The sequence below is a fragment of the Saimiri boliviensis genome, chromosome 5, assembly GCF_048565385.1.
Source record: "Saimiri boliviensis isolate mSaiBol1 chromosome 5, mSaiBol1.pri, whole genome shotgun sequence".
NCBI lineage: Eukaryota > Metazoa > Chordata > Mammalia > Primates > Cebidae > Saimiri > Saimiri boliviensis.
In genome coordinates this window covers 101,603,066-101,630,022 of record NC_133453.1, presented here as the reverse complement: position 1 = coordinate 101,630,022, position 26,957 = coordinate 101,603,066, and the positions used below count along the sequence as shown (strand labels likewise).

Sequence of the window (26,957 nt, the reverse complement as noted above, 5' to 3'; positions counted from 1 at the left end):
TCTTGAATGTTGACTGGATAAACAATGAAATGAAGGCAGAAATAAAGATGTTCTTCGAAACCAATGAGAACGAAGACACAACATACCAGAATCTCTGGGACACATTTAAAGCAGTCTCTAGAGGAAAATATATAGCAATGAGTGCCCACATGAGAAGAAAGGAGAGATCTAAAATTGACACCCTATCATCAAAATTGAAAGAGCTAGAGGAGCAAGATCAAAAAAACTCAAAACCTAGCAGAAGACAGGAAATAACTAAGATCAGAGCAGAACTGAAGGAAATAGAGACACAAAAAACTCTTCAAAAAATCAATAAATCCAGGAGCTGGTTTTTTGAAAAGATCAACAAAATAGACAGACCACTAGCCAGATTAATAAAAAAGAAAAGGGAGAATAACCAAATTGATGCAATAAAAAACGATAAAGGGGATATCACCACAGATTCCACAGAAATCCAAACCATCATCAGAGATTATTACAAACAACTCTATGCACATAAACTAGTAAACCTGGAAGAAATGGATAAATTCCTGGACACCTGCAACCTCCCAAGCCTAAACCTGGAAGAAGCCGAAACCCTGAATAGACCAATAACATGGTCTGAAGTCGAGGCAGCAATAAAGAGCCTACCACCCAAAAAAAGCCCAGGTCCAGATGGGTTCACAGCTGAATTCTACCAGACATACAAGGAGGAGCTGATACCATTCCTTCTGAAACTATTCCAGACAATCCAAAAAGAGGGAATCCTTCCCAAATCATTTTACGAGACAAACATCATCCTGATACCAAAACCCGGCAGAGACTCAACAAGAAAAGAAAATTTCAGGCCAATATCCATGATGAACATAGATGCAAAAATCTTCAATAAAATACTGGCAAACCGATTGCAACAGCATATCAAAAAGCTCATCCACCATGATCAAGTAGGATTCATCCCGGGGATGCAAGGCTGGTTCAACATACGCAAGTCCATAAACGTAATTCACCACATAAACAGAACCAAAGACAAAAACCACATGATTATCTCGATTGATGCAGAGAAGGCTTTTGACAAAATTCAACAACCCTTTATGCTAAAAACCCTCAATAAACTAGGTATTGACGGAACGTATCTCAAAACAATAAAAGCTATTTACGACAAACCAACAGCCAATATCATACTGAATGGGCAAAAACTGGAAGCATTCCTTTTGAAATCTGGCACTAGACAAGGATGCCCTCTCTCACCACTCCTATTCAATATAGTACTGGAAGTTCTAGCCAGAGCAATCAGGCAAGAAAAAGAAATAAAGGGTATCCAAATTGGAAAGGAGGAAATCAAATTGTCTCTATTTGCAGATGACATGATTGTATATCTGGAAGACCCCATCATCTCAGCCCAAAATCTCCTGAAACTGATAAACAACTTCAGCAAAGTCTCAGGATACAAAATCAACGTGCAAAAATCACAAGCATTCCTATACACCAGTAATAGACTTCAAGAGAGCCAAATCAAGAACGAACTGCCATTCACAATTGCTACAAAGAGAATAAAGTACCTAGGAATACAACTAACAAGGAATGTAAAGGACCTCTTCAAGGAGAACTACAAGCCATTGCTCAACGAAATAAGAGAGGATACAAACAGATGGAGAAACATTCCATGTTCATGGTTAGGAAGAATCAACATCGTGAAAATGGCCATACTGCCCAAAGTAATTTACAGATTCAACGCTATTCCCATCAAGCTACCAATGACCTTCTTCACAGAACTGGAAAAAAACACCTTAAACTTCATATGGAACCAAAAGAGAGCCCGCATAGCCAAGTCAATTCTAAGCAAAAAGAACAAAGCGGGAGGCATCACACTACCGGACTTCAAACTATACTACAAGGCTACAGTAATCAAAACAGCATGGTACTGGTACCAAAACAGAGATATAGACCAATGGAACAGAACAGAGGCCTCACAGGAAATACAACATACCCACAACCATCTGATCTTCGACAAACCTGACAAAAACAAGCAATGGGGAAAGGACTCCCTGTTTAATAAATGGTGTTGGGAAAACTGGCTAGCCATGTGCAGAAAGCAGAAACAGGACCCCTTCCTGACACCTTACACCAAAATTAACTCCAGATGGATTAAAGACTTAAACATCAGACCTAATACCATAAAAACCTTAGAAGAAAATCTAGGCAAAACCATTCAGGACATAGGTGTAGGCAAGGACTTCATGACCAAAACGCCAAAAGCAATGGCAACAAAAGCCAAAATAGACAAATGGGACCTAATCAAACTCCACAGCTTCTGCACGGCAAAAGAAACAGTCAGTAGAGTGAATTGGCAACCAACAGAATGGGAAAAAATTTTTGCAGTCTACCCATCTGACAAGGGGCTGATATCCAGAATTTACAAAGAACTAAAGCAGATCTACAAGAAAAAAACAAACAAGCCCATTCAAAAATGGGCAAAGGATATGAACAGATACTTTACAAAAGAAGACATACAGGAGGCCAACAAACATATGAAAAAATGCTCATCATCACTGGTCATCAGAGAAATGCAAATCAAAACCACATTGAGATACCATCTCACACCAGTTAGAATGGCGATCATTAAAAAATCGGGAAACAACAGATGCTGGAGAGGATGTGGAGAAATAGGAACACTTTTACACTGTTGGTGGGAATGTAAATTAATTCAACCATTGTGGAAGACAGTGTGGCGATTCCTCAAGGACCTAAAAATAGAAATCCCATTTGACCCAGCAATTCCATTACTGGGTATATATCCAAAGGATTATAAATCATTCTACTACAAGGACACGTGCACACGAATGTTCATTGCAGCACTGTTTACAATAGCAAAGACCTGGAACCAACCCAAATGCCCAACGATGATAGACTGGATAGGGAAAATGTGGTACATATACACCATGGAATATTATGCAGCCATCAAAAACGATGAGTTCACGTCCTTTATAGGGACATGGATGAACCTGGAAACCATCATTCTCAGCAAACTGACACAAGAGCAGAAAATCAAACACCGTATATTCTCGCTCATAGGCGGGTGTTGAACAATGAGAACACATGGACACAGGGAGGGGAGCACTACACACTGGGGTCTGTTGGGGGGAAATGGGGGAGGGGTGGGGGGTGGGGAGGTGGGAAGAGATAGCATGGGGAGAAATGACAGATACAGGTGAGGGGACGGAAGGCAGAAAGCACACTGCCATGTGTGTACCTATGCAACAATCTTGCATGTTCATCACATGTACCCCAAAACCTAAAATGCAATAAAAAAAAAAAAAAAAGAAAAAAAAAAAAAAAAGAAGTTAAAAATTCATACCTTGTAGAAATGATTCTCTTAAAGTTTGTTTTTCTTGATTTCATAATCTCATTTCTTTCCCGCAAGAGTCATCATACTTTGCATTTGGGAGCCATTCTGTGCTTTAAAAATGTAAACAATAATTTGTTCATCTAAGACACTTGGAAATGTGATTCTTTTAACAATGAGTGTCAGCATCTGTGATTGTATCTTAGGTGGCAGCAGATAGTCCTGTGTGTTGGGTAAGATCTCATTACCTGTGTGTTTGTATGTATGCATACCTTCCAAATGTTGGTATTTTAGAAATAATTTCTTTAAAATGTTTTAAAATAGCCTAATTTTTCAGTAGATGGGTTTTTCTATCCATATTTCTCCCATTGCGTGCTAAAGCTTCTTCACTCAAGTTATGGTCCAGGACTTTAAGAACACTTACCTTAAAAAAATTATTTAAAAGTTGACTCAATAGTCCATGGATCTATTTAGCAAATCTTTGTTGAGCATCTGTTTCCCAGGCAATATACTAGGAACTGGACATATGACAGTGAACAAGGTAAAGTACTTAGATACTACTAAAGAACACGAACATAAACCAATATACCAATCTTAAGTACACGAAATTATCAGTTATTGAGCTGTTCTAAGTGTTACAAACAAGCAACAAACAAGTAAACAAATATCTAGGGGCAGAGTCATCTCAGCTGTGCTGAAGAGACGGTGGTCTGGGAAGGCCTTTGGTGCACAAGGAAGTGAGGAAGCAAGTCATGCGAATAGGAAGGAATGGCAGTGCAAGGACCTTAAGAAGGTGCACGCTTGAAGAACAAGAAAGAGGCCAGCGTGTCTGGGGCACAGGAGTGAATGGAGGCTGCTAAGGAAGGAGGAGGCAAAGTTCAACCAGCAGAGTCTTTGGAGTTTTTAATCCTTTGATTGCAAGCCACTAGCGGATTTTGCAGAAGAAAGTATATTTTTTCTTTCTTAAAGATTACTCTGGATTTTCTGTGAGGAATGCATAGAAGGAAGCCAAGGGTGGAAGCCGAAAAGCCAGGTCGGAGGCTGTTAGAGTAGCTTTGGTGAGAAGTGGTGTCTTGCACCGAGAGGATAGCGGCTTGATACCTGGATAGATTGTCCAGGTGCTGTCAACCAGATTTGCTGATGAATTGATTTTTTAGATGTGAGAAAGAAGGATTTCAGGGTGACTCCTGGGCTTCTGATCTGGTGAAGTGTGATGCTGTCGGGGAGACCTGGGCTTTGGGCTCTGCAGGGGAATCAAGCTCCATTTTGTATGTTACATGTGTGTATCTAACCAAGTGCAGACGTTCAGTGGAAAGGTGTGTGAGTTCTGGGAGAAGTCAGGATTAAAGATAGGGGAATGGATAGAGAGAAACAGAAATAATAAAGAATGGAGTTTAAAATCGTGGGACTAAGTCAGATCACCTGGAGAGTGAGCAAAGGTAGAAAGCAGGAGTCTGAGGACAGTCAGAGCCACACCAATCTAGAGGTTAAAATGAAAAAGACATAGAGAAATGGAGGCTGAAAAGAAATAGCCAGGGAGAAATGAAACAAATTGAGGAGATTTTGATGTCTCTGTCCCAAAGGAAGAAAGTGAAGAAGAAAAAGGGAGTAGGGGAAACTTTGAGCAACAACCAGAAATGCTAGGGGGGTGATAAGGAGATGATCCCATGAGGTAATCAGAGGATGATTTTCCATGAAATGATGACAAGGTGGATCTGAAATTACAAGAATGTATCCATGATACCTTTAGAATCAGGTAGGGCTTGGCAACTGCATAGAAGGAAGCTGCAAAAATAAATTCTTACTTAGCTCTCTGTCTGTATGAACAGATTCATTTTCATTGGGGAATCTGAGGCAGCTTACCAGAATAATTACTGTTTTTCTTGGTATAACCTGCATCAGAGCCCCCAGTGAGAACAAATCCACTCACAGAACTTCCTTCTCCGCAATTGCCATCATAAATGAAGTGCCCCTTCCTTCACTGGAATGACACATGAAAACTGACAACAGATGCAGTTACTCTACTTCTCATGTATTAGTCCTGTTTCTAAGAAGGTGAGGTTCGTTTATTCCCCATATTGGCTACTTCTATGTTCAGGTTCAGCAGGATGTTAGAGGCACACTCATACAACATACATCAACATACACAGATGTTTATAAATAGACTTACTGTATCTAGTGACATGATACCGTGGGACTTACAGCTCATATGCCAGAAGGCACGCAAAAACATGGCTTATATAAAGTGGTTTGTTTGCTCACAAAACAGAAAGTCCAGAGGCTGACAATTCAGAGGGTTGCTTCAGCTCTGTGATGGCGTCTGAGCCTCAGGTTTCCTCTGTATCCCCACTTCATCTTCGGTGGCATTTGTCCCCATGGCTTCAAGCAGGCTCTGGTGCTTCCAGGTGTTTCATTTCTCCTCTATGGGAATGAGATAAATGGCAAAAGGCCATACTTGTTTGGGGTGAGGTGTGGGGGGACTTTATATTTTTACTGGATAAGGGAAATCTCCATACCCTTGATACTTCTGCCTCCGAATCATTGGCCAGAACTGAGTCATGTGGCTGCCCTAGCTACATGGGAATCTGAGAATGTGACCTCTCCTCTTTCCTCTTCTTCTTTCTCTCTTACCTCCCTCTCTCCCTCCTTTCTTATTTCTTGCCTTTCTTTCGTTCTTTTTTCTTTCTTTCCTTTCTTTCTTTCCTTCTTTCTTTCTTTCTTTTTCTTTCTTTCTCTCTTTCTTTTCTTTCTTTTTCTCTTTTTTCTTTCATTTCCTTCCCTTTCTTTCTCTCCCCTCCCCTCCCTCCCCTCCGCCTCCCCCTCCCCCTCCCCCTTCCTCTCCCCTCCCTCCTCCTCTCCTCTCCCCTCCCCCTTCCCCCTTCCTTTCCCTTCCCTTTCCTCTTTTCCTCCCCTTCTCTCCCCTTCCCTTCTCTTCCCTCCCCTCCCCTCCCTTCCTCTCTTTATATCTTTCCTCTCTCTCCTCCCTCCCTTCCTTCCTTTCTTGACAAGTGGACACCTTAAAGAAATAGTAGTTCTAGAAGAAACGGAGAATATAGCAATGTCTGTCACCGAGTTATGTTTTTGAAGGTTTCAGAAAACCTTTTTCAACACCCCCTTTTTATCTGTTATGTCCTGTGGCAAACGTTCGTTAAGAGATAGGAAAAATATTTATGAGGACTTCTTACAAAATTTGGTGTGGCTTCAATACATGACTCCAAGCTATTGCAATTATTAATATAGCAAACCAAAAATCATGTGATTATATACTTTTATGGTATGTAGTCCTATGCCACATTCTTACCTTTCACAACATTTAGGATTTTCAGCTACCTGCAGAGTGTCATGCTGAGGTCTGCAGAGTGAGGTGCAGAGAGGAAGAGGCTGGTGGTTCAAAGGCTGGAACAAGTTACTAAACATCATGTCATTGCAAGGCCAGAGGTTATTCTTTCATAAAATAGAGATGATAATACCTGTTTTCTCCTTTGCAGGGTCAGTGTGAATCTTTAATGGAGTTCTTGATACAGAGTACTTTTAGCCCTTCGGAAGTATGGCACAAAGTCACAAGATTGGAAAGTGGAAAAAAAATAATCTTTCACTATTTTGCTGCAGGACAAGATTGCATTCAATCTGTTCCTTAAATATTTCTGGAGTGGAGTTTTTCTGACTTTTAAGAAAACAATTGCAATAGTAATAATAACAACCCTTTAGTGGGCTCTCAGTGTGCACTCATCTATACACTTCCATCCATGCTTCTGTAACATCCTTCACTCGTAAGGGTTATTGGTGACTGTCCTCCTTATTTTGTGGATGAGGAACCTCAGGCTCCAAGGTTGTGACCCACCAGTGTTCACAGGCATGATGTAAACAGAATGGGTTGTGGTAAACAGAATGGGTTGTAGCATCAGGACTGTTCCATGACCCAGCTTTGACACTTGTTTGCTGAGATGGTCTTGGAATATTGATTTAACATCCTTTAGAGATCAGTCTCTTTTGCATCTAAAAGTAGCAATAATTGCTCATTGTGATGATTAAATGAAATTATCTGATATAAATTGCCTTGTACAAGATAGAGAAACTACATAGGGGTATAAAGCATCTACATTATCAGGGACACGAAAAAATGCTTGTGTTGATAGTGAGTTACAACCCTAGTCTCTCTTCCTTCAGTGGGAGATCATTGAGGTCACTTGCAAAGAACTGACTACCGTTGTGACTTCAGCTTGTTGCTTGATGCACCATGGCTCAGTTTTCTCATCTCTAAATGGGGCATGATATGAATAACTACTTTGTAGGGCTGTGGTGAGCATCAGATGAAGGGTTTAGGTCAGTGTCTCGTATATAGCAATGTATGGTAAAAACATTATGGAAGGTAAAGTGGAATGCAGAATATTACAGTCAGACATTGGCCCATTGACTGACCATCTTTATTGAGCCGTCTTCTCTCCCCAGTTACCATGAGATGGCGCTATGAAGATGTGTATAATCACAGTTTCTTTTTCTCCCATGCATTGCTGTTTCTTCAGGCTGAAAGCAAATTGGAACTATTTTTACTTTATATTATTTTTTAAATGTTGTGCCTTTTACATATTCAAGGGCTTCAATGATAAGAATACATGTAAGGGAAAATGAAATGCTTATGAATGTGAGGCACATTTTTTATAATTTCAATGGCCTTTGAATGATTAGAAAACTGAGGCTGAAAGGAGAAACTGTTTTGTATTTCTCTTAATATTCATCAGTTTAGAGCTAACCTAACAAATACATTTCAGATGCTAAGATATATAGTAAATAAGAAGATTTGGAAACTCAAGATCTTCATGATATAAATTATACATGCCGTCTTGGGTAACACATGTCTCCCGCATAACGCCTTTTAAAAATCATAGTTATAACATTGTTTTTTTCATTTGTGTTATACAAACAGAAGAGTGGAATCTCTAATTGCTTCTTGTTCTCTCATTTTGTTTATGGCGAACTCTTGCATGGCTTCTCAAGTTACGGATACAAAAATGACTCCCAATATTTTCTAAAGATAATTTAATGGAAATTCCAGGCATTTCAGGAGGAGAGGCAATGTGGTTCAGTGAAGTAGGACACACCTCTGTTCAAATTCCATTCTGTGCTGGGTGTGCTGGTTGTGCTGGCTCATGTCTGTAATCCCAGTACATTGGGAGGCCAAGGCAGGTGGATCACCTAAGGCCAGTAGTTCGACACCAGCCTGCCAGAATGGTGAAACCCTGTCTCTACTAAAAATACAAAAATTAGCCATGCATGGTGGTGGCAACCTGTAGTCCCTACTACTCGGCAGGCTGAGGCAAGAGAATTGCTTCAACCTGGGAGGAGGAGGTTGCAGTGAGCTGAGATTTTGGTATCAGGATGATGTTTGTCTCGTAAAATGATTTGGGAAGAATTCCCTCTTTTTGGATTGTCTGGAATAGTTTCAGAAGGAATGGTATCAGCTCCTCTTTGTATGTCTGGTAGAATTCAGCTGTGAACCCATCTGGACCTGGGCTTTTTTTGGGTGGTAAGCTCTCTATTGCTGCCTCGACTTCAGACCATGTTATTGGTCTATTCAGGGTTTTGGCTTCTTCCAGGTTTAGGCTTGGGAGGATGCAGGTGTCCAGGAATTTATCCATTTTTTCCAGGTTTACTAGTTTATGTGCATAGAGTTGTTTGTAATAATCTCTGATGATGGTTTGGATTTCTGTGGAATCTGTGGTGATATCCCCTTTATCGTTTTTTATTGCATCAATTTGGTTATTCTCTCTTTTCTTTTTTATTAATCTGGCTAGTGGTCTGTCTATTTTGTTGATCTTTTCAAAAAACCAGCTCCTGGATTTATTGATTTTTTGAAGAGTTTTTTGTGTCTCTATTTCCTTCAGTTCTGCTCTGATCTTAGTTATTTCCTGTCGTCTGCTAGGTTTTGGGTTTTTTGATCTTGCTCCTCTAGCTCTTTCAATTTTGATGATACGGTGTCAATTTTAGATCTCTCCTTTCTTCTCATGTGGTCACTCATTGCTATATATTTTCCTCTAGAGACTGCTTTAAATGTGTCCCAGAGATTCTGGTATGTTGTGTCTTTGTTCTCATTGGTTTCGAAGAACATTTTTATTTCTGCTTTCATTTCATTCTTTATCCAGTCAACATTCAAGAGCAAGTTGTTCAGTTTCCATGAAGCTGTGTGGTTCTGAGTTAGTTTCTGCATTCTGAGTTCTAACTCGATTGCACTGTGGTCTGAGAGACTGTCTGTTATGATTTCTGTTCTTTTGCATTTGCTGAGGAGTGATTTATTGCCAATTATGTGGTCAATTTTAGAGTAGGTGTGATGTGATGCTGAGAAGAATGTATATTCTGTGGATTTGGGGTGGAGAGTTCTGTAAATGTCTATTAGGTTTGCTTGTTCCAGGTCTGTATTCAGGTCCTGGATATCCTTGTTGATTTTCTATCTGGATAATCTGTCTGATATTGACAATGCACCTCCCAGTTTCAAGTGATTCTCTTGCCTCAGCTTCCCTAGTAGCTGGGATTACAGGTGCACACCACCATGCCCAGCAAATTTTTGTATTTTTAGTAGAGTCGGGGCTTCACCATATTGGCCAGGCTGGTCTTGAACTCCTGACCTTGTGATCTGCCCGCCTTGGCCTCCCAAAGTGCTGGGATTATAATCCAGCACTTTATTATGAGCCACCATGCCAGCCAAAATTCACCATATTTCTGTATAACTCTTTGGCCAATCATTCTGGCTCATGTGCTGTCTCATTGGAACTCATAATCCTTTCAGTCTCTTTAGCTTCCCACCTACAGCCTTTTGGATTTGAGCAGAAATGCTTTTGGCCTTCCTTTTCTTTAGTTTACATTGTAGTGATCTGAATGTGTTTTTTACATATGCTGAATGGCCATTAGTGAGAATGGACAAAGTCATCTTGTATACCCTGGTGATTTTATGTCATGAAAAAACATAGTCTCTGAATAGAATGGATCCTGCTAGCTATTACTTTATTAACTTTGGAAATAATAGCTTGGGAACATCCACCGCCAAACACAGTCATCATCTTTATCAAAAGCTCCCTGACATGGCACTGACTTAGATCTATCATTATATATAGAAGGCCACTTATTTGCTTTCCCAGGGGTATATTTTTAAACTGGTTTGCTTTATAGGATTCACCAGGAAGTTATATTCTTTTATGAGGGCAATATTTAGGTTTTTTTTTTTCAACTGCCTCAATGGCATATGTAATTGGCAATGATGTCTTCTGAAAAATGTTCAGACTATAGCCTTTGTATCAAATCTATATTATGCAGTATTAACTACCCATTTGTGTGGTGTGGTGTATGTGTGTCTGGAGAATATAATAGTCTGGCTCCAGTCCACCGTTCCGTAGCAGTGGGAGTGAAAGTCAATTGAGACAAAAGACTTAGGCAGACTTTAAAAATATCATGATATAATTTCCAGTCCATTCTTTGTGGTGTTGTTTCTTAAAGCATGTGAACTTACCATTATAGGTGTGAAATATTTGTTATCTAGAGAGAGAGAGAGAGAGTGTGTGTGTGTGTGTATAAATGTATCATCTAATGGGCCACAGTTCATATCATAGACAGATGCCAGCTTACCTGGGAGCATCAGGGCAGGAGCTGAGATTCCAGGGCTTCTAGCTGGAATGGGGAGCTCCTTCTTTCATGAACCCTCACCTGAAACTTGTACACTAATCAGAGCGCAGGCACTGATGGGTAAACACATGTGTCTGTGGCTGCAGTCTGTCCCCTAACAGGCTCTGGGGTCTCTGAGGTTCCTGTGCAGATCTGCAGTAGCTGTGGCTCTGACTGTGGCACTGTCTCCTCTCCTGGAGAGGGGTTGGGGGGAGGGAGGGTGCAGAGTATGCTCCCTGATAGTGATGTGTGCGTCTGTGGATCTTCACATGTTCAGGTGGGCTCCAGGGGCCCATATGTGCAAACAGCCTGGGCTGCTGTTCATTGGGGTCCCGGAAAAGGACTCTTGGTCAGAACAATTCAGATTTTGTAATAGTATACTAACTTAAAAATATTTTTACTCGAGGAGGGGGACTACCTTGTTCAGTTTCACACAAATATATAAGCTAGTAATGGCCTTAGAATAAACTATAATTTAGTAGCCATGTTGCCTAATTTTTAGCAAAAGCTCAGTTGTAACAAATCAGATGATTAGACATTTGCTCTAAGGAAATGTGGCCAATTCAGTTCTCTAGGCCAGAGGTTTTAGCATTGTGTCTAGTAATGCCACAGAAGTTCCATGAAATCATCGAACAGGCCACTCTTGGAGAAAAAAAAAAAGCACTCAAACAACTGAGCTTTACCATCTTTCAGCTGGAGCACTTCACTTTTGCTCTTCTCAACATGGGTATGCAATGCAGAAATTTGAAGAAAAGTTTTGGTTGCTTCTTACTCTTCCTCTCTGGATCAAGGCAGGCTGTCAGAGAGCTGTATAATAGAACTTCATTGCTTGATTCCTTGTAGAATCATTTTTACTGATTTGCACTTTGCCACTGTACACTTGGAATGTTCCGGGAGTGCCACAAGACTCCACCACAGACAACTTGCTGTTTTATTTGATGAAGTAATGTGTTCAGCACATGGCCCAGCACACCACCTGTATTTATGAGGACTCCTGGTGTAAATCCCAACAGTGCTTTGGAGCAGGGCAATGTCTTTTCTTGGGTGGAAACAAAGAAAGCAAAAACTGTGGGCAGGTGGTGTAATTTAATCCCATGCACATAAAGACCATAGCCTGTAATAGCTATTTCTTTTCTTTGGCCACTGGGAAACTCATAGTCAGATTTGCTGCCCACCGGTAGTAATTGTGTGGGTATATATTTAGGGGTGACAACTTCTACCCTTGAGATTTTTTTTTACTGTTCACTTCTTTTACCCTCCTGTACCTTTCTCTTTTTATTTTTTTATAATACATGTATTGTGGTAAGTTATCTTAGATCTCCTTCACTCCAGTACAATTTTCTTACTATGTTTTGGAAAACTGTACCTGGATATCTGGTAGCCTCATCAGACTTAATCTATTCTATTTTAAAGTAAAGCATGTTTTCAAATGTGCCCCCTTCCTGTTTCCTGTTCTTCGTAAAGGGATCTCATTGGTTCAGGCATCTAAGTTTGCAGTCTTTCTATCCCTTTTTCATCTTCTTCCTCTTACATAGCACATCCAATTGTTAACTAAATCCTATAAATCCAGAAGCAATTTGCATAACTTCTGAATTCTGTCCTTATCCTTGATCTTTTCATTCACCAATACTTGCTTGGACTACTATTTCACTAATTTTCTAACTGGCCTCAATTTGTCTACCATTGTCTACTAGTAATCCATTACGCACACAGATCCTATTTATTTAAAAGTCATTTGCTCTGCTATGATTCTTATTGTTACTGTTTACAGTATGAAGCCAAAATCCCTCCTATGCCATTCACAGCTCTTTAAAATTTGGCCCCCAACCTATGTTTTAAATCTCATCTTAGTCCATTCCTCCCTCCCCTTTGTGTCCTTCACAGCAACCACCAGCCTAATCACCAGTCCCCAAACACAAAACACATTTCAACGCCTTGTTTTCTCTGCCTCAGATGACCTTCCTGATTCCTTCAAGTCCTTATGTTTCCCTAGGCTCTTCTCAAATATCATCTTGTGTGAAGTTCTTTCTTTTTCGTTGAGCACAGAGAAACTGATTGCCTTGTCTTCAATCTTTCCATCCCACTTTCTTAATACTATTGTTAGAGCATCCCTTGCCCTGCTTTGGATTTTGTTGTGTATGTGTATCTCTTTCTCCAAATCATGAACTGCTCAAGGAATTTGCCTGAGTAGAAGGGAGGGAATATACAAGATATCTGCCAACCCTGCTTTTAAGAATAAAATAAACGGACTGAGGGATGATAGAGTCCATAGAATTGATGATGCCTTCAATGGGTGAAGATTGAAAGCTTGGCTAATTAACTGCTGATCTTCAAATGTTAATATTATAAAGGCTATCTTCATGGCAATAGAAAATTTGCAATACCATCCTAATAAATGTTCTATCAGTCAAAGTGAGTTTTTATCATTTCTGTATAGAAGAAACTTCCCTGATTTTTCTGTGCAGAAGAAACTTACCTGATTTTATTTCAGAGAAATAAAAGGTGTGCATTTAACATTTAACATCACTTATATTTACTCCTTTCTTTTAATAATAAAGAAAGCTTAAAGCTTATTTTAAAACTTATTCTCTTAGCAAAATCATAAATATGAATTAACCACCTCAGGCTTTTGTTTCTTTTCTTTTTAGAGTTACTACGGGAATCAAGTAACTACTTTGATCATGTAGTGAATCCAGGATATTATTATTACTTTACATTGAACATTTTAACCAAAAGCATAAAATAAAAATTGTGGAAATAAGTAGTTTTATCATCCAGTAGTAGATTTCATTCATGAATACACTTCACTACAAAAAATAACACAAAACATGGTAAGAACAGAATGTGAATTTGCTTTTTGTAGCTTTTCCCACAGGGTTGATATTATATGTACTATCTTCATGGTAACGGAAAATTTGTAATACCAGCATAATAAAGGTTCTGGTAGTCAAAGTGAGTTTTTATCATCTCTGTACAGAAGAAACTTACCCGACTTTCCTTTTTCTCTTTTAGGAATAGGCAAGTCAAGAGGCTGAAAAATCTGAAGCATGTTTCCAAAGAGCAACCTGACAGTCACTTGCTGGGTATGGAGGAGGATGAGGAAGCTTTTCCTATTGCTTTCTCTCTTACTGTCTCATGCAGATCATTTGGAAGGCAAAAAGGATAATCAGTTCATCTGGAAAACAGGTAGGGATATCCTGGCTGTTCCTTTGTTCCATTTTCATTAACAAGAGTAATATTCTTTCCATCTTTCTTCTTATTTATAAAGTAGTGGAAATAGGAGGAAAAATAGACTCTCTTTTAAAATTCTGCAGCTTGTATTTGATTTTTGCCCTTGCATAATTGTCTTCTCCATCCGTGATGCTCGTTATCCTTCTGAATTTTCATGTTGTTGTCAAAGTTATGATTTCCATAGTTACATCTACTTCTCCTTTGTCAAATATTTTAGCAGTGTGCAGTACATTTGTAGCAAAAATGACATCTGAATAGCTGATATTCTTAACTAAGAACACTTTGGCCCAGTTCTGCATGTCTCTTTCAGGGTTTAAACTAGTTAGCTATTTATTATTAAATACTTTCCAGAACAGATCTTCTATGTCTAGGTTTGAGAGCATGAAAAATTATCCTAACAGCTTTGCTCATTACTTGTGACTGTAAAGTCATGTTAATGTATTTTGAGATTCTTAGTTACCTCATGCATGATACTTGTATATGAATAATTCGAGTTGAGGTTTGGAGGCTGGTATATAACTTATGTTCATCTCTAAATATTTCTTTAATTTGGCTGTGAAAAAGATCTGTTAAATTTAATTTCAAGGACTAAAATTTATTAACTTAAATTATGAACCCTAAACATCTTAGCGCTTTGTATTACTGATGCATTTCCTTGCACTGGATTTTAATTTTCTTAAAGTTTCACAATCAGATCATTTAAAATATTTATTGCATTGTCAAAAATTAATTCTTTCAAATATAGATAACTTATATACTTAATATCTTGGAATTGGAAAATGTGATGTTATAGAAGATCTATGGTCCTCAAAGAGTTTTCATTTTGGTCTCATCATCTGTAAATTAAATAGACTTCAAATGTATTGTGTCAGCATGGAAATCTGTATAAAAGTGATATTTGTAATGTTTAAATAATTTTACAAAAATGAAAGTTAATTATGCTTTAAAGTATATTAAGTAAAAAAAAAAATTCCACCACCATTAGAGATACAGTCTGGAAGAAATTTAATTGCATTCAAGCCCCTATAAATTAATTTAATTGTGGGCTCCAATGCTTCATTACTGCTTTGCATTTTTTCCCCTCACAGTAGTTTTAAGAAGCTTTGGAAATAGTCCTGAAAGTCAGTATTTCCTTTCTGGGAATGGGGTTATTTTGTTTTAATCACAAAAGACGAACATTTTATCAAATCAAAAGATGCATATTTTTATGACTACTGTCAAAAGTTTTCAAAAAATACGATTAAAATGGAAAGTAGCAAATTTGAAACATGAATGAGATGTGTTAAGAAAATGGGCTTATTTTGAAGCAAATTTTAAAATAGGTGTGCTTTTCTAAAAGTAGGTCATTGGAACAAGATGATAAAAACAAACTCTACAGTGGATGAATTTTTTGGTAACTGTCAAACTTAAGTTTCAGAAGTGAAGATCCTTTTCATCATACATAACACATTGTTTAAAATGAACACTTGAGTCACTACTGTCACTTCCCCTCGTATTCATTACTTGTTTTCATCCTTACAGTACCTTCAAAAAGGTAATAATATAATTTTTTTCCCATTTGATTTTGCTTTTAAAGCAAATTACTTGTATATGACTGACATTTTAAAAATAAAAGAAATTTAAAAGGTACAGAATTCAAACAAAACCTCAGATGTATCCCACTTTCCAATCTCTTTTGTATCTTTCAGAAAATTTCCTTGTACATGTGAGTACAATTTATGCATATTTATGTGTATAAATCACACACAAGATACACATATAATTATATTTATAGTTATTAATTAGGTTTGTTAAGAAAGAAACAGCACTTGCAAAGGTGGCATTTGAGAAGAGTTTAATAGAAAAACTATTTACAGAAGTAGCCAAGTGTGAGCAGTGTGTAAGGATAGCAACAAGGGATTGTGCAGAGACCCTGAACTATATCAGTTGGGAGTCTCTACAACTTCTGGGTCTGTGGGGCCAGGAGAAAGACTGGTTCCAAGAATCTGGAGAGAAAAGTTTATAGAGCAGGTACCTGACAAATGTCATGGCTTTTAAAAGGATACGACCAACCTGAAGCAAAATAGGAAGGAGGCTAGGAGAATGAAGGGCCCCACCTCACTTTCCTCCAGTTTTCAGATCTGCCAGTCCTCCTCTCCTTGGAGGAATTCAACCAAAAGCCACAAGGCAGAAGATCCCATAGATGTATCCATTCAGGTAAACCTTTTAAGCAGGAAGCAGGATGGAGAATGGTGCATCTGAAAATATTTAATTCATCCATATATGCATCTGTGTATATGTATACACACACTTGTCATGTAAGTGGAATTAGACTTTGCACTGCTTTTTGCAGCTATCTTGATCATATAATGATATATTGATGAATATTACATATCAGTGCACATAGGCCAACCTCATCTTTTAATGATTGCATAGTATTCTTCATTACTTTTATTCAATAAATGTAACTAGTTTCCTGTGGCTTTATCTTCTCTTCCTCTATTGCTTAGCATTTCAGTGGTTTCTGGTTTTTTGCTATTATAAATAATGCTGACATGAATGCAGTATTATTTTAAAGGTAAGCAATAAATTGATTTGAGGAGTCATATTCCTGGAAAAATTCTAGTTTATAACCTTCAAAGACATCATCAGCATCTTAGAATCTGTTACTTATTTATGGATGAATTTAGTATATTTCATTTTGATTTTTAACACCGTATTGCAGTTGAAATTAGCTGTATTTTTAGATTATGTTATCAAATCCAGGAACTCAGGTCCAAGGTAATTTGGAATTTGAACAGATTTCCATGGAGACCCAGATAACTATATTTTAGAAACCTAGAAACCATCCTCTGGGTTTTGATTGCTGTGTCAACCACTTATCTCTTTTGCTGGTATTTATTGTTCCCCACCCCCACACCTGAAATCAGTAGGTCAGATGTTAGTCAACCTCATTCAAATTATAGGCATTTCTTAGTGAATCCTGGCTTTGGAGAAACAATGAACTGATGAATAATAAGTGAATGTATTATGTTTCTTAGGATTTCTGTACTGAGGGAGAGTCTGATAAGTTGTAAGCTGTGAGGTCATTGATCTGGCAAGGCTGTTGCATGCCTGTCATCATTGTAGTGAGATTCTATAATCTGCATTAGTGTCAGGCAATCTGTTAGCTATGTCAAAAAAATAAAAAAAGGATCACGTCAGCAAGAGTATCAGATAAGGGACAGTGTTGTTTGCTGTTTTGAGTTTCAGTATAAAACTATTCATGCCTACCTGCTTTGTAGAGATGAACAGATTATGGCTTCTGATCTCGCAGTAAATTCTCCTCTCTTAAAAAATTCCTCAGTTTTGATTCTAAGAGGTTCACTTATTTCCAGTAATACTTATTGAGCCCTTACTGTGTGTCATGCACTGTTACAAGTACATGAGATAAATTGATTGAAAATAAAATAGGCAAATCCTTGGTCCTCATAAAGAGGGTGATAAACCTGATCAGTAGTTAAATGGAGTATGTTAGATGAGTACAAGTGCTAAGAAGGGAAGATGAGGCCAGAAAGAGGGATATGCAGTGGGAGGGGGAGACTAAAAGCTTACGGAGGTTGTCCATGAGTTGCCTTGAGGAAGTGAATTCCCAAGACCTGAGGGAAGTGAGGAAGCCAACCACGGGGATATCAAAGTGAAGAAGAACATTCCAGATGGCAGGGACAAGGGCAAAGGACCTGAGGCAGGAGTGTCGGGGGTGTGCTTGAGGACAAGTGGACAGCATGCAGAAGCAGAGTGAACATGGGGAGGGTGATGGGAGCTTAGGTCAGATGGGTAACCGGGTCCACATAGAGTATGTTCTCATAAGTCAGAATAAGATTTTGTCTTTTACTCTATGTGAGATAAAAGACACTGGAGGGTTTTGAGAGGGTGGTGACATGAGTTGACTTTCTTATTGACTTTCTTTTAAATAAGATATGAAGAGGATCCTTGTGTGTGGCTGGCTGAGAAGAGCAGGGCAAGGAGACAAGGTAGGAGGCTACTGTGGAATTAAAGGGGAGAGCCTTGATAATAGCTTGAACCAACACCATGGCAGTGAAGCTACGGAGAAGGAGTTAAATCTTGGCTATATTATATTTAAGGCCACAGTTGCCAACCAAGGGTGATTTTGCCCTGCTGGGCACATTTGGCAATGTCTGGAGACATTTCTGGTTGTCACAAGTCGGGGTGCTACTGACCTGTGTTGAGTAGAAGCCAGGGATGCTGATAAACACCCCAAAATGCACAGAGCAGTCTCCTACAACAAAGAATTATTGGGCCTCAAAATCTCAACAGTGCCCAGGTTGAGAAACCTTGATATTAGATAAAGCCATCAGGATTTATTGATGTGGGATGGGTGATACTGACTTTGCCCTGAGCAACTGGAGGAATGGAGTTGCTGTCATTTAATACAGGCTTAGAAGGAGCTGGTATAGAAGGAATATTAAGCACTCAGTATTGGGCATACTAAACTTTTGATTCTGCTAGAAATTCATGTGGAGGTGTTGACTAGGAAGCTATGGGGTATGAATTCAGGAGAGAGGTTTCTGCTAGAGATATAAATTTGAGAGCTACTACCGAAGAGGTAGAGTTTAAATATGTAGTCTTAGAAATAAAGAGATGGGCTTGAGATTTGTTACCTGGCATACATAGAGGATGAAATTATAATGTACTTCCTTTTAGTACTGAAATGATGTTACAGAAAATTGTTGTGGCAAAACACACACAACATAAACTTTACCATTTTAACTACTTCAAAGTATACTATTCAGTGATATTCAGTACATCACAGTGTGGTGGAATCATCACCCCTATCTAATTTCAGAACATTTTCATCACCCCGAATTATATCTTGCAAGTGAGCATATAAAAACTCTGGAAAACAAATTATGTTTTGGATAATAACTTCTGAAATAGAAGAAAACCTTATATGTGTGTGTGTGTGTGTGTGTGTGTGTGTGAGAGAGAGAGAGAGAGAGAGAGAGAGAGAGAGAGAGAGAGAGAGAGAGAGAAGGGGGGGGCTTTTAAAATAGCTTTAAGTTATCCCAAGAGATTACTCTTGATATGGTTTGGATGTTTGTTCCATCTAAGTCTCATGTTACAATGTCATCCCCAATGATGGAGGTGGGGCCAGGTGGCAGGTATTTGGATCATGAGAGCAGATCCCTCAAGAATGGCTTGGTGCCATCTTGGCAGTGGTGAGTGAGTTCTTACTCTGCTAGTTCATGAAAGATCTGATTGTTTGAAAGAGTATGGCACCTACCACCCATCGCCCATCTTGCTCCCTCTTGCCATGTGACACACTGGCTCTCTCTTTGCCTTCCTCCCCTATTGTAAGCTTCCTGAGGAGTCACCAGAAACAGATGTGAGCACTGTGCTTCCTGTACAGTATGTAGAACCATAAGCCAAATTAAACATTTTCTTTGTAAATTACCTAGCCTGAGGTATTCCTTTATAGAAATGAAAACAGACTAATACAGGTATAATACTAATACAGACTAATACTAATACAGGTAAACACATTTTAAATCCCGATTGTCTAAGGGGAAAAAGTTGTTTAACCTCTCTGAGCCATATTTATCCATCCGAAAATGGATATTGATAATAAACACTTCACAGGTCTCTTTGAGACTTAAGTAAGACACTATATTGAAATATCTAATAGATAGGGGCTAATCAATAACTGTTAACTACTATTTCTGTCATTATTATATAATAATTTCATGTTTAAAATATTTACTTATGCTTTTATGTTATACCATGTCTGTATACTACTCTTTCTTAGACATACAAAAAGGATTAATTGACAGCTACATGTACTTTATTAATAAATGGTCAAAATTATTTCACTGACTTTTTTAGATCTAAGACTTTCTTTATATATGGCAAACTCTAGGAAAGTTTTAATTTCAGTAGCTCATGCTTAATGAAAAAAAGGGTGAAGATAATGACCTGTGTTCTAAGAACTAAGTAGATAAATTGGAATTAATATTTTAAAAAAAGATTATTAAAATTACATTGCATAAGGAATAAAGTATCTTACATATATTAATATGTAATTATAGCTTAAATAATAGTGCTTTTAGCATTTAAAGTACTTTAAGTAAAAAAATTGCACTATGTATATTACCTATTTTTATATATTAAAGGTTAGGAATTTTAGAGAAAATAAAATGTTCTTAGGAGAGCTATTTTTTAAAATATATGTTAGAAGTTCATGAAATACTTTTTTCTTGGAATTTTACTTATGTTGATATCATTTTAATTACTTCCAAGGATATTGGTTTATCTAAGAGGCATGTGTGTAATATACTCTCTATAGTGTTAAATCAGCAATGTCCAAAAGTATAGACATATGGCCTGGGGTTCACCACTAAAAATTCTAGTTTTTTTTTATAGAGCACAATCACTAATTTTACAATGTTTCCAATAGGTCAAAACAACATCTATCTTACCTAAATTGCATAAAATAAATTACTCTGCTGGGTTTTTTTGTAAGTAGTATTAAAATGTAGGCCCCCCCGAGGACAGGATATTTTGCTAGTTTTATTCACCAATATACTCCAAGTATCAAGAATATAAATAACTGTTGCATACAATATCCCCAGCACATTAAATAAAATAAGGGGCACTGTCCTTTGGGGGGTGTGTGTGTGTGTGTGTGTGTGTGTGTGTATTTAGGGGAGTAGAGATGAAAGTGAAAGTATGATCCATGTTTTTCTAGAGCTTATATTTTGAGGAGAGGATATAAAATGACTGCAAATTAAATTCAAACTTATAAATCAGTAAATGTGAAAATAAACAATCCATATTTCCATGTTACTTTATTCCAGGGCCATTTCTGATTATCTCTGGAAAAGACATTGACCTCAATCTTTAAAAAATAGGCTCACATAGTTAAAAATTTAAATATTATTCTAATTCTTACAATGAGATATTATAGTTATATTTCACCTTCCAGTTCAGTGCCATAAAGACAGCCAGTTTCTACTCTTTTTGCTGTTTATTCTGATATCCACCTTTATGTTTCTAGCTAATATGTTCATGATTGATATTTCTTAGTTGATAGATAACAGAGAGTCAATAGGAACTATCTAATATGTTAGTTAAGGCTTTCTATTTTCTAGATCTCCTTTCCTCTCTCCTACAGGTTTTCAAAATAGTTCTATCAAAATATTTGAGTCAACAAACAGTGCTCATACTCTAGGTTGTGTCCCTTGCTGAGCCAAGAAGTGTGCTGTGCACCTGCATCCTTTCTTGCTCAGGTTTCTCTTTTACATAGAAATGAAAAATTGCCTCCGTTTTTGTTTTGCTTAGTATTCTTTGCACCCACTGAAGCTTTTCCCCAAAGCTCCATTTGATATGTCACATGCCCATTATTAATTTGTTCAAAGACTCAAGCACAGTTCCAAGTGCTCTATTGCATTTTTCATTTGGGAGATTTTCCCACCGTCCTGTCCCCCTGCACAGTCTGCACAGTCATCATTTGTGGAACATCCTTTTGCTCTCACTTATCTTGAATCCCTTGTTTCCTGTTCTGTTTCTCTTCTTTGCCTTTTTCGCCATGTTTTCCAGAACTGCTAAACGCATCCTCTAGTACTGATAAAATAGGGTATACTGGAAATAATTTTTCAAATTTTTTTATGTCTGGAAGGGTCTTTGTGGTTGTCATATACTTGACTGATAGCTTGGGTGTGACATTCAAGTTTAAAAAGCATTTTTTTCCTTCAGAATTTTGGAAGTCTTTCTCCATTGTGTTATAGCCCCCAATGTCGTTACCGAGAAGTTTGATGCCATTCTGATCTCGCCTTTTTGCACATTGCTACCTGTTTGCTTGTTATCCTTTCTCTGGAAATTTTTTATCCATGAAATTCTGAAATTTCATTATTATATGCTTTGAGGTAAACATTTTTTTTCTTTATTGTGCTATGCTAGCTGTTTGTAGGATATTTCGATGGGTGTACTCATTCATGTCCAGGTCCTACAATTTTTTTTTTTTTTTTTTTTTTTTTTTTTAGATGGAGCCTCACTCTGTTGCCCAGGCTGGAGATGGAGTCTTGATCTGTCATCCAGGCTGGAGTGCAATGGTGTGGTTTTAGCTCACTGTAACGTCCACCTCCTGGGTTCAAGTGATTTGCCCACCTCAGCCTCCCAAGTAGCTGGGATTACAGGCACCCTCCAACATGTCGGGATAATTTTTTTGTATTTTTATAGAGACGGGGTTTCACCATGTTGGCCAGGCTGGTCTCAAACTCCTCAGGTGATCCATCAACCTTGGCCTCCCAAAGTGCTGTGATTATAGGCATGAGCCACTGTGCCCAGCCATGTCCTACAATTCTGAGATTTATTTTTTATGTGATTTCCTCTTCTCTGTTGTTGCGGTTCCTTCTGAAGCTCATTAGACAAAGATTTGGCCTCTCTTACTGATTTTCAATTTTGAGGTAGTTTTTAAAATTTGTCTTTTGTTTGTAGGTTTATTTTAATTTCTAATTTTTTTTTCTACTTCATCTTTTAATTATTATTTTGAATATTTTTTCATTTCTACAATCCTGTTTTTAATTTGTAAGGTCTTTTACTTGTTCTATGTTTTTTTTTTTTTAAGAAAAATGCATTGTGTTTCATGCATGTAGTGACTTTTCATTCAGTGGCTATAAAAGATGGTTTAATCTTTTTCCTTTCATTCTCTGCACCATTTATGCTTCCTCTAACTCATTTTTCCTGTTTCCTTTATTTATGTGTTTGATCCAGGCCTCTGACATAGTGAGCTTAATTCTAATATCTATGAATTACTGGCTCTCTCTTTAGTCTTTCATATTATTAAAAGTGAGCCACTAAAACTGATTCAACATTCTGTGTACCTGACTCAACTGTTGAGCTTCACTCTCAAAATATTTTTATGTGGAGAGCTGGCTTTTTTTTTATTGGAGTATGGGTTCTTCAAAAATCGATGTTCATCAATATCCAAAGTTTTTCTTTGGAGCTGTATTATTTAAAGTGGACCCTAAGCAGCTGTAACAAAGATGCTCCCGAATACAGTGGCTTAAAAAAATGGAAGCCCAGATCTCTCTTATGCAAAGTCATGTAGTTACTGGTCCAGACTGGAGGCTCTGCTTCATGTGGCTATGCAGCTAGGCACTTTTTCTTTTTCTCATGTTTGGGAAAGGCATCATCATTCTCTGCCCATGCAAGCTGAGTCAAAGGCATTTCTATGTTCCAGTTGATGAAAAGAGGGAAAAGCTGAAGTCCAGAACAACAGATTTCAAACAAATGACACAGCAGATCTGTACATGTTCCAATCCTCTATTGCTGTGTAATAGCTCACCCCGAAACAGTGATTTAAAACAGTAACAGTCACGAATTTTGTTCACACATCAGTGAGTCACTAGGCCCTGCTAATTGTTCTCACTTGAGCTCTCTTGTGCCATTGCAATCAGGTGGTTCAGAAGCTGGGGTCGTCTGGAGGGCTTCATCACTCACATATCTGGCACCTGGGCTGGGAGGACTCAACTGGCTGTGGTTGGAACAGCTGAAATTCTTCAAGTATCCCTTTCTCTCTTTGTGGTCTGGCCATATGGAAGCCTCAGGGCAGCCAGGATCTGAAAAAAGGGCAAGGGAATGGATCTTGCTGGAGGTTGCTCAACATTTAGTTCCCCATATTTCACTTATATCCTCTCTTTTGAATGATGTATCTCAAATTGCCTTCCATGCTTATCTACTCATCTCAAAAGTGTTCTCTTAAGAAGCTGAATTTTGCTGTTTGTTTTCCTGCAGATTAAGGAAGGGACAGAGGAAAGGATCTGGGGAGCTAATTAATTCCATTTATGGATTTTTAAATTATTTTTCAAGTCAAGCCACAAGACTTGCCCCTTCTTAGAGTGTCTAGGTCCGAAGCCTTCCCAGAGTTTTGCAAGTATAAATTGCCTTTTTGCTGTTGGTATCATACTCTTCTGTAGGCATCTGATACTCAGCTTCGTTTATATTGCTAAGCCGCCCAGAGCTCCTACATTTATCTGCTATTCATGTTGCAGAATTCATTGCTATATCTTCTCGATCTCTCTCTCTCTTTTTGACCTTTACTGAGTTATATCTGTTAATGTTTTCACTGTCATTTCAGTGGAGTATTAGCAGGGAATGAAAATTATACCTATGTCATGTCCCCCACATTAATGGGAAGCCTTCTCGTTTACTTTTTGCCACTTCTACCAGTCTATTTATTCTGGAATGTAATAGCATGTTGAACTGGGTTAAATTTACAGAGTTGACCCAGTTATTCTCTTTGTGCATATGCTAGAAAATCTGTCTATAATAAAATTAAGTGGCCACCAAACTTTTTTCAGATTAAAATTTTGAAAAACCTAATTCAAATGTTAATTGGCTTTAGATGACTGGGGGTTGAAGTGAGATGCTGGATTGGCAGTTGATACGGGAGATATTCTGCCTGGTGCTGAGATTACCGGTGGAGAAATTTCTTTATGGCACCTGGAAATATCTCCGTGCACCTTTTTCTTCCATGGCAGCATTTTGATATTTTACTTAAGTTTGAATTATGATTAACTGGGAAATACAGATTACTATGTAAATACACACAAAGGTCAGAGTTCAGAGCAAGTCTGACATATCAAAGTGAAATTGAATCATAAACTAAAGACTGAACAACAGTACTTTGGAGTCGTAAAGCAACCTTAAAAGCATACCTTGTAAACATCTCTAGGATCATGACGTTAGATGCTATAAACCACAGTCAAATTTTATTGGAATCAAAGTTTTTAAAAAGCCCACCTTCTTCTGTGTACCTTACGGATTTACCCTACTTATGCAGTTATTTTGATATTTCACCACAGTTCCCAACACTATAACCAGAGATGACATAGATGCTGTAGACATTGGTGCCACAGATGTTATCTGAGACTCAACTAGAGAAGTAACTCAACAGGTGTACATTTAACATCATTCATACTTATTACCTTATTCCAATAATATATACTGTTAAAGCTTATCTTCTTAGCAAAAGTATAAATGCAAATCATCTCAGGCTTTTGTTTCTTTTCTTTTTTAAGAGTTACTATGGGAATCAAGTAACTATTATAGATCATGTCAAAAATCCATGATATTATTACTCTCTTACATTGATCATTTTCCCCCAAAAGTGTAAAATAGAAAGCTATTGTGGAAATAAGTAGTTCTATCACCCAGAGGGGAATTTCATTCATGACTACACTTCACTGCAAAAATTAACACAAAACACGATAAGAATAAAATGTGGGTTTGCTTTTTTGTAGCTTTTCCCTCAGGGTTAATAATTTTCTAATTGAATGTAGCTGCTCAAAGATTTCTATTGCTAAATCTATGTACTATGTTGAGAAAGAGTGCTGTACTTTTAATCTTTTTAGAAAACTGTTTTCAGCTTAATTACTTAGTTTTATTTGTGTAACTTTATACCATTTCAAATACTGATGACTGTACCTGATTAAGGAGCTGACACTACGTACAAGGCAGAGTGGTGGAGTGGTTCAGAGCATGGACACCGAAATCAGGCTGTCTAGGTTCTAAGCCAAGCTGTGTGTGACTTTGAGCAAGTTCCTTAACCTTAGGCCTCCACCTTCTCATTAGTAAAATGGGAATAAATGAGAAGCACGATGTAAAACCTGGTTGATATTCTATAGTACATACCAAAACTAAATTTTCCTATACTCAAAGTACATATTACATGCTTAACTCATATACAGCATGTAACTAATGCTACTTTTTATTACTGGTAAATGGGTGTTACTTGAAGAGACTTATTCTTTGGTCCCCCACCTTCTGACATGTAGAACGTAATGTAGTTTGGATATGTGCACATGTACCAAATGTTAAATATTATTTTTCTAAAGAGGCCATTAGGTATTCCTTTTCTGTACTTTAAAGTTTATTTTCTAAAAATAAATATTTAAAAATTTTTAAATTTTATTGCGTATGTCTAGTGACATTCCTAATGTTCTTTGGCTGTTTCAAATATTGGACCTCCAATATTTTTCCCTGACATTTCCATTCATAAAACTCTATTTTCAAAGCAAGAGCTCTGGGATTCTATCCAAAGCAATTACTAGGCAGAATGTAGTCTCAAAGCTTTCTTAGAGCTGACAATGTGTGGCATGTTTGAACAAACGTGGGTTTGAACTTAGATGAGTTTATAGGATTGACTTCTTCCATTTTCAGACTTACCATGAGGAAAAGCAAGAGTGTAAGTGGAAAAAAGTGGCACCTTTGTATTTGGTAATGAGTTCAAAAAATATTATATTATGGCACCTTCTCTTTTATTTCTCTTACATAGGCCTTACAATAGCCCTGAGATGCTGTAGGCAGGACAAGAATCCCAATTTATTTTACAATTGAAGGAACTGAATTTGAATAGCATAGATATGTGATAGAACTGAAACTTTGCCAGTGCCCTTTTACTGCTTGAATTTTCTTTCCGAAAAGATCTTAGGTTTTCCTCTTTTGAAACTTTAACTTAGAACTGTTTATGATATTGCCATTCTCCACAGAGAATCTCATAAATGAAAAAAATACAACATTTTAATATTTTGTTATATTTCATGTTCATTGGTTACCATTTTGGGTGGCTGATGATCCAGTTGAACGAATGTTTTATGCCAAGTGGAAACTTTTTACAGAATTCTATGATGTTGCAATATTAGTAATTGTTAGCCTGAAAGGTTGGCTATTTATCTTAAGCAACTTAATTGAAGCATAATTTATATAACATAAAATT

General features: G+C 37.7%; 1 protein-coding gene across 2 annotated transcripts in view; it reads left to right on the top strand.

Moving 5' to 3' along the window:
* Nucleotides 1-26,957, top strand: part of THSD7B (thrombospondin type 1 domain containing 7B) — a 1,060,674-nt gene that overhangs the window by 326,075 nt on the left and 707,642 nt on the right. For both annotated transcript variants that reach the window (XM_074399739.1, XM_010330508.3), the window contains exon 2: nucleotides 13,985-14,158. In XM_074399739.1, the coding sequence (XP_074255840.1) occupies nucleotides 14,020-14,158 (139 nt within the window). In that variant the 5' untranslated portion in view covers nucleotides 13,985-14,019. The remainder of the gene's footprint in view (nucleotides 1-13,984; nucleotides 14,159-26,957) is intronic.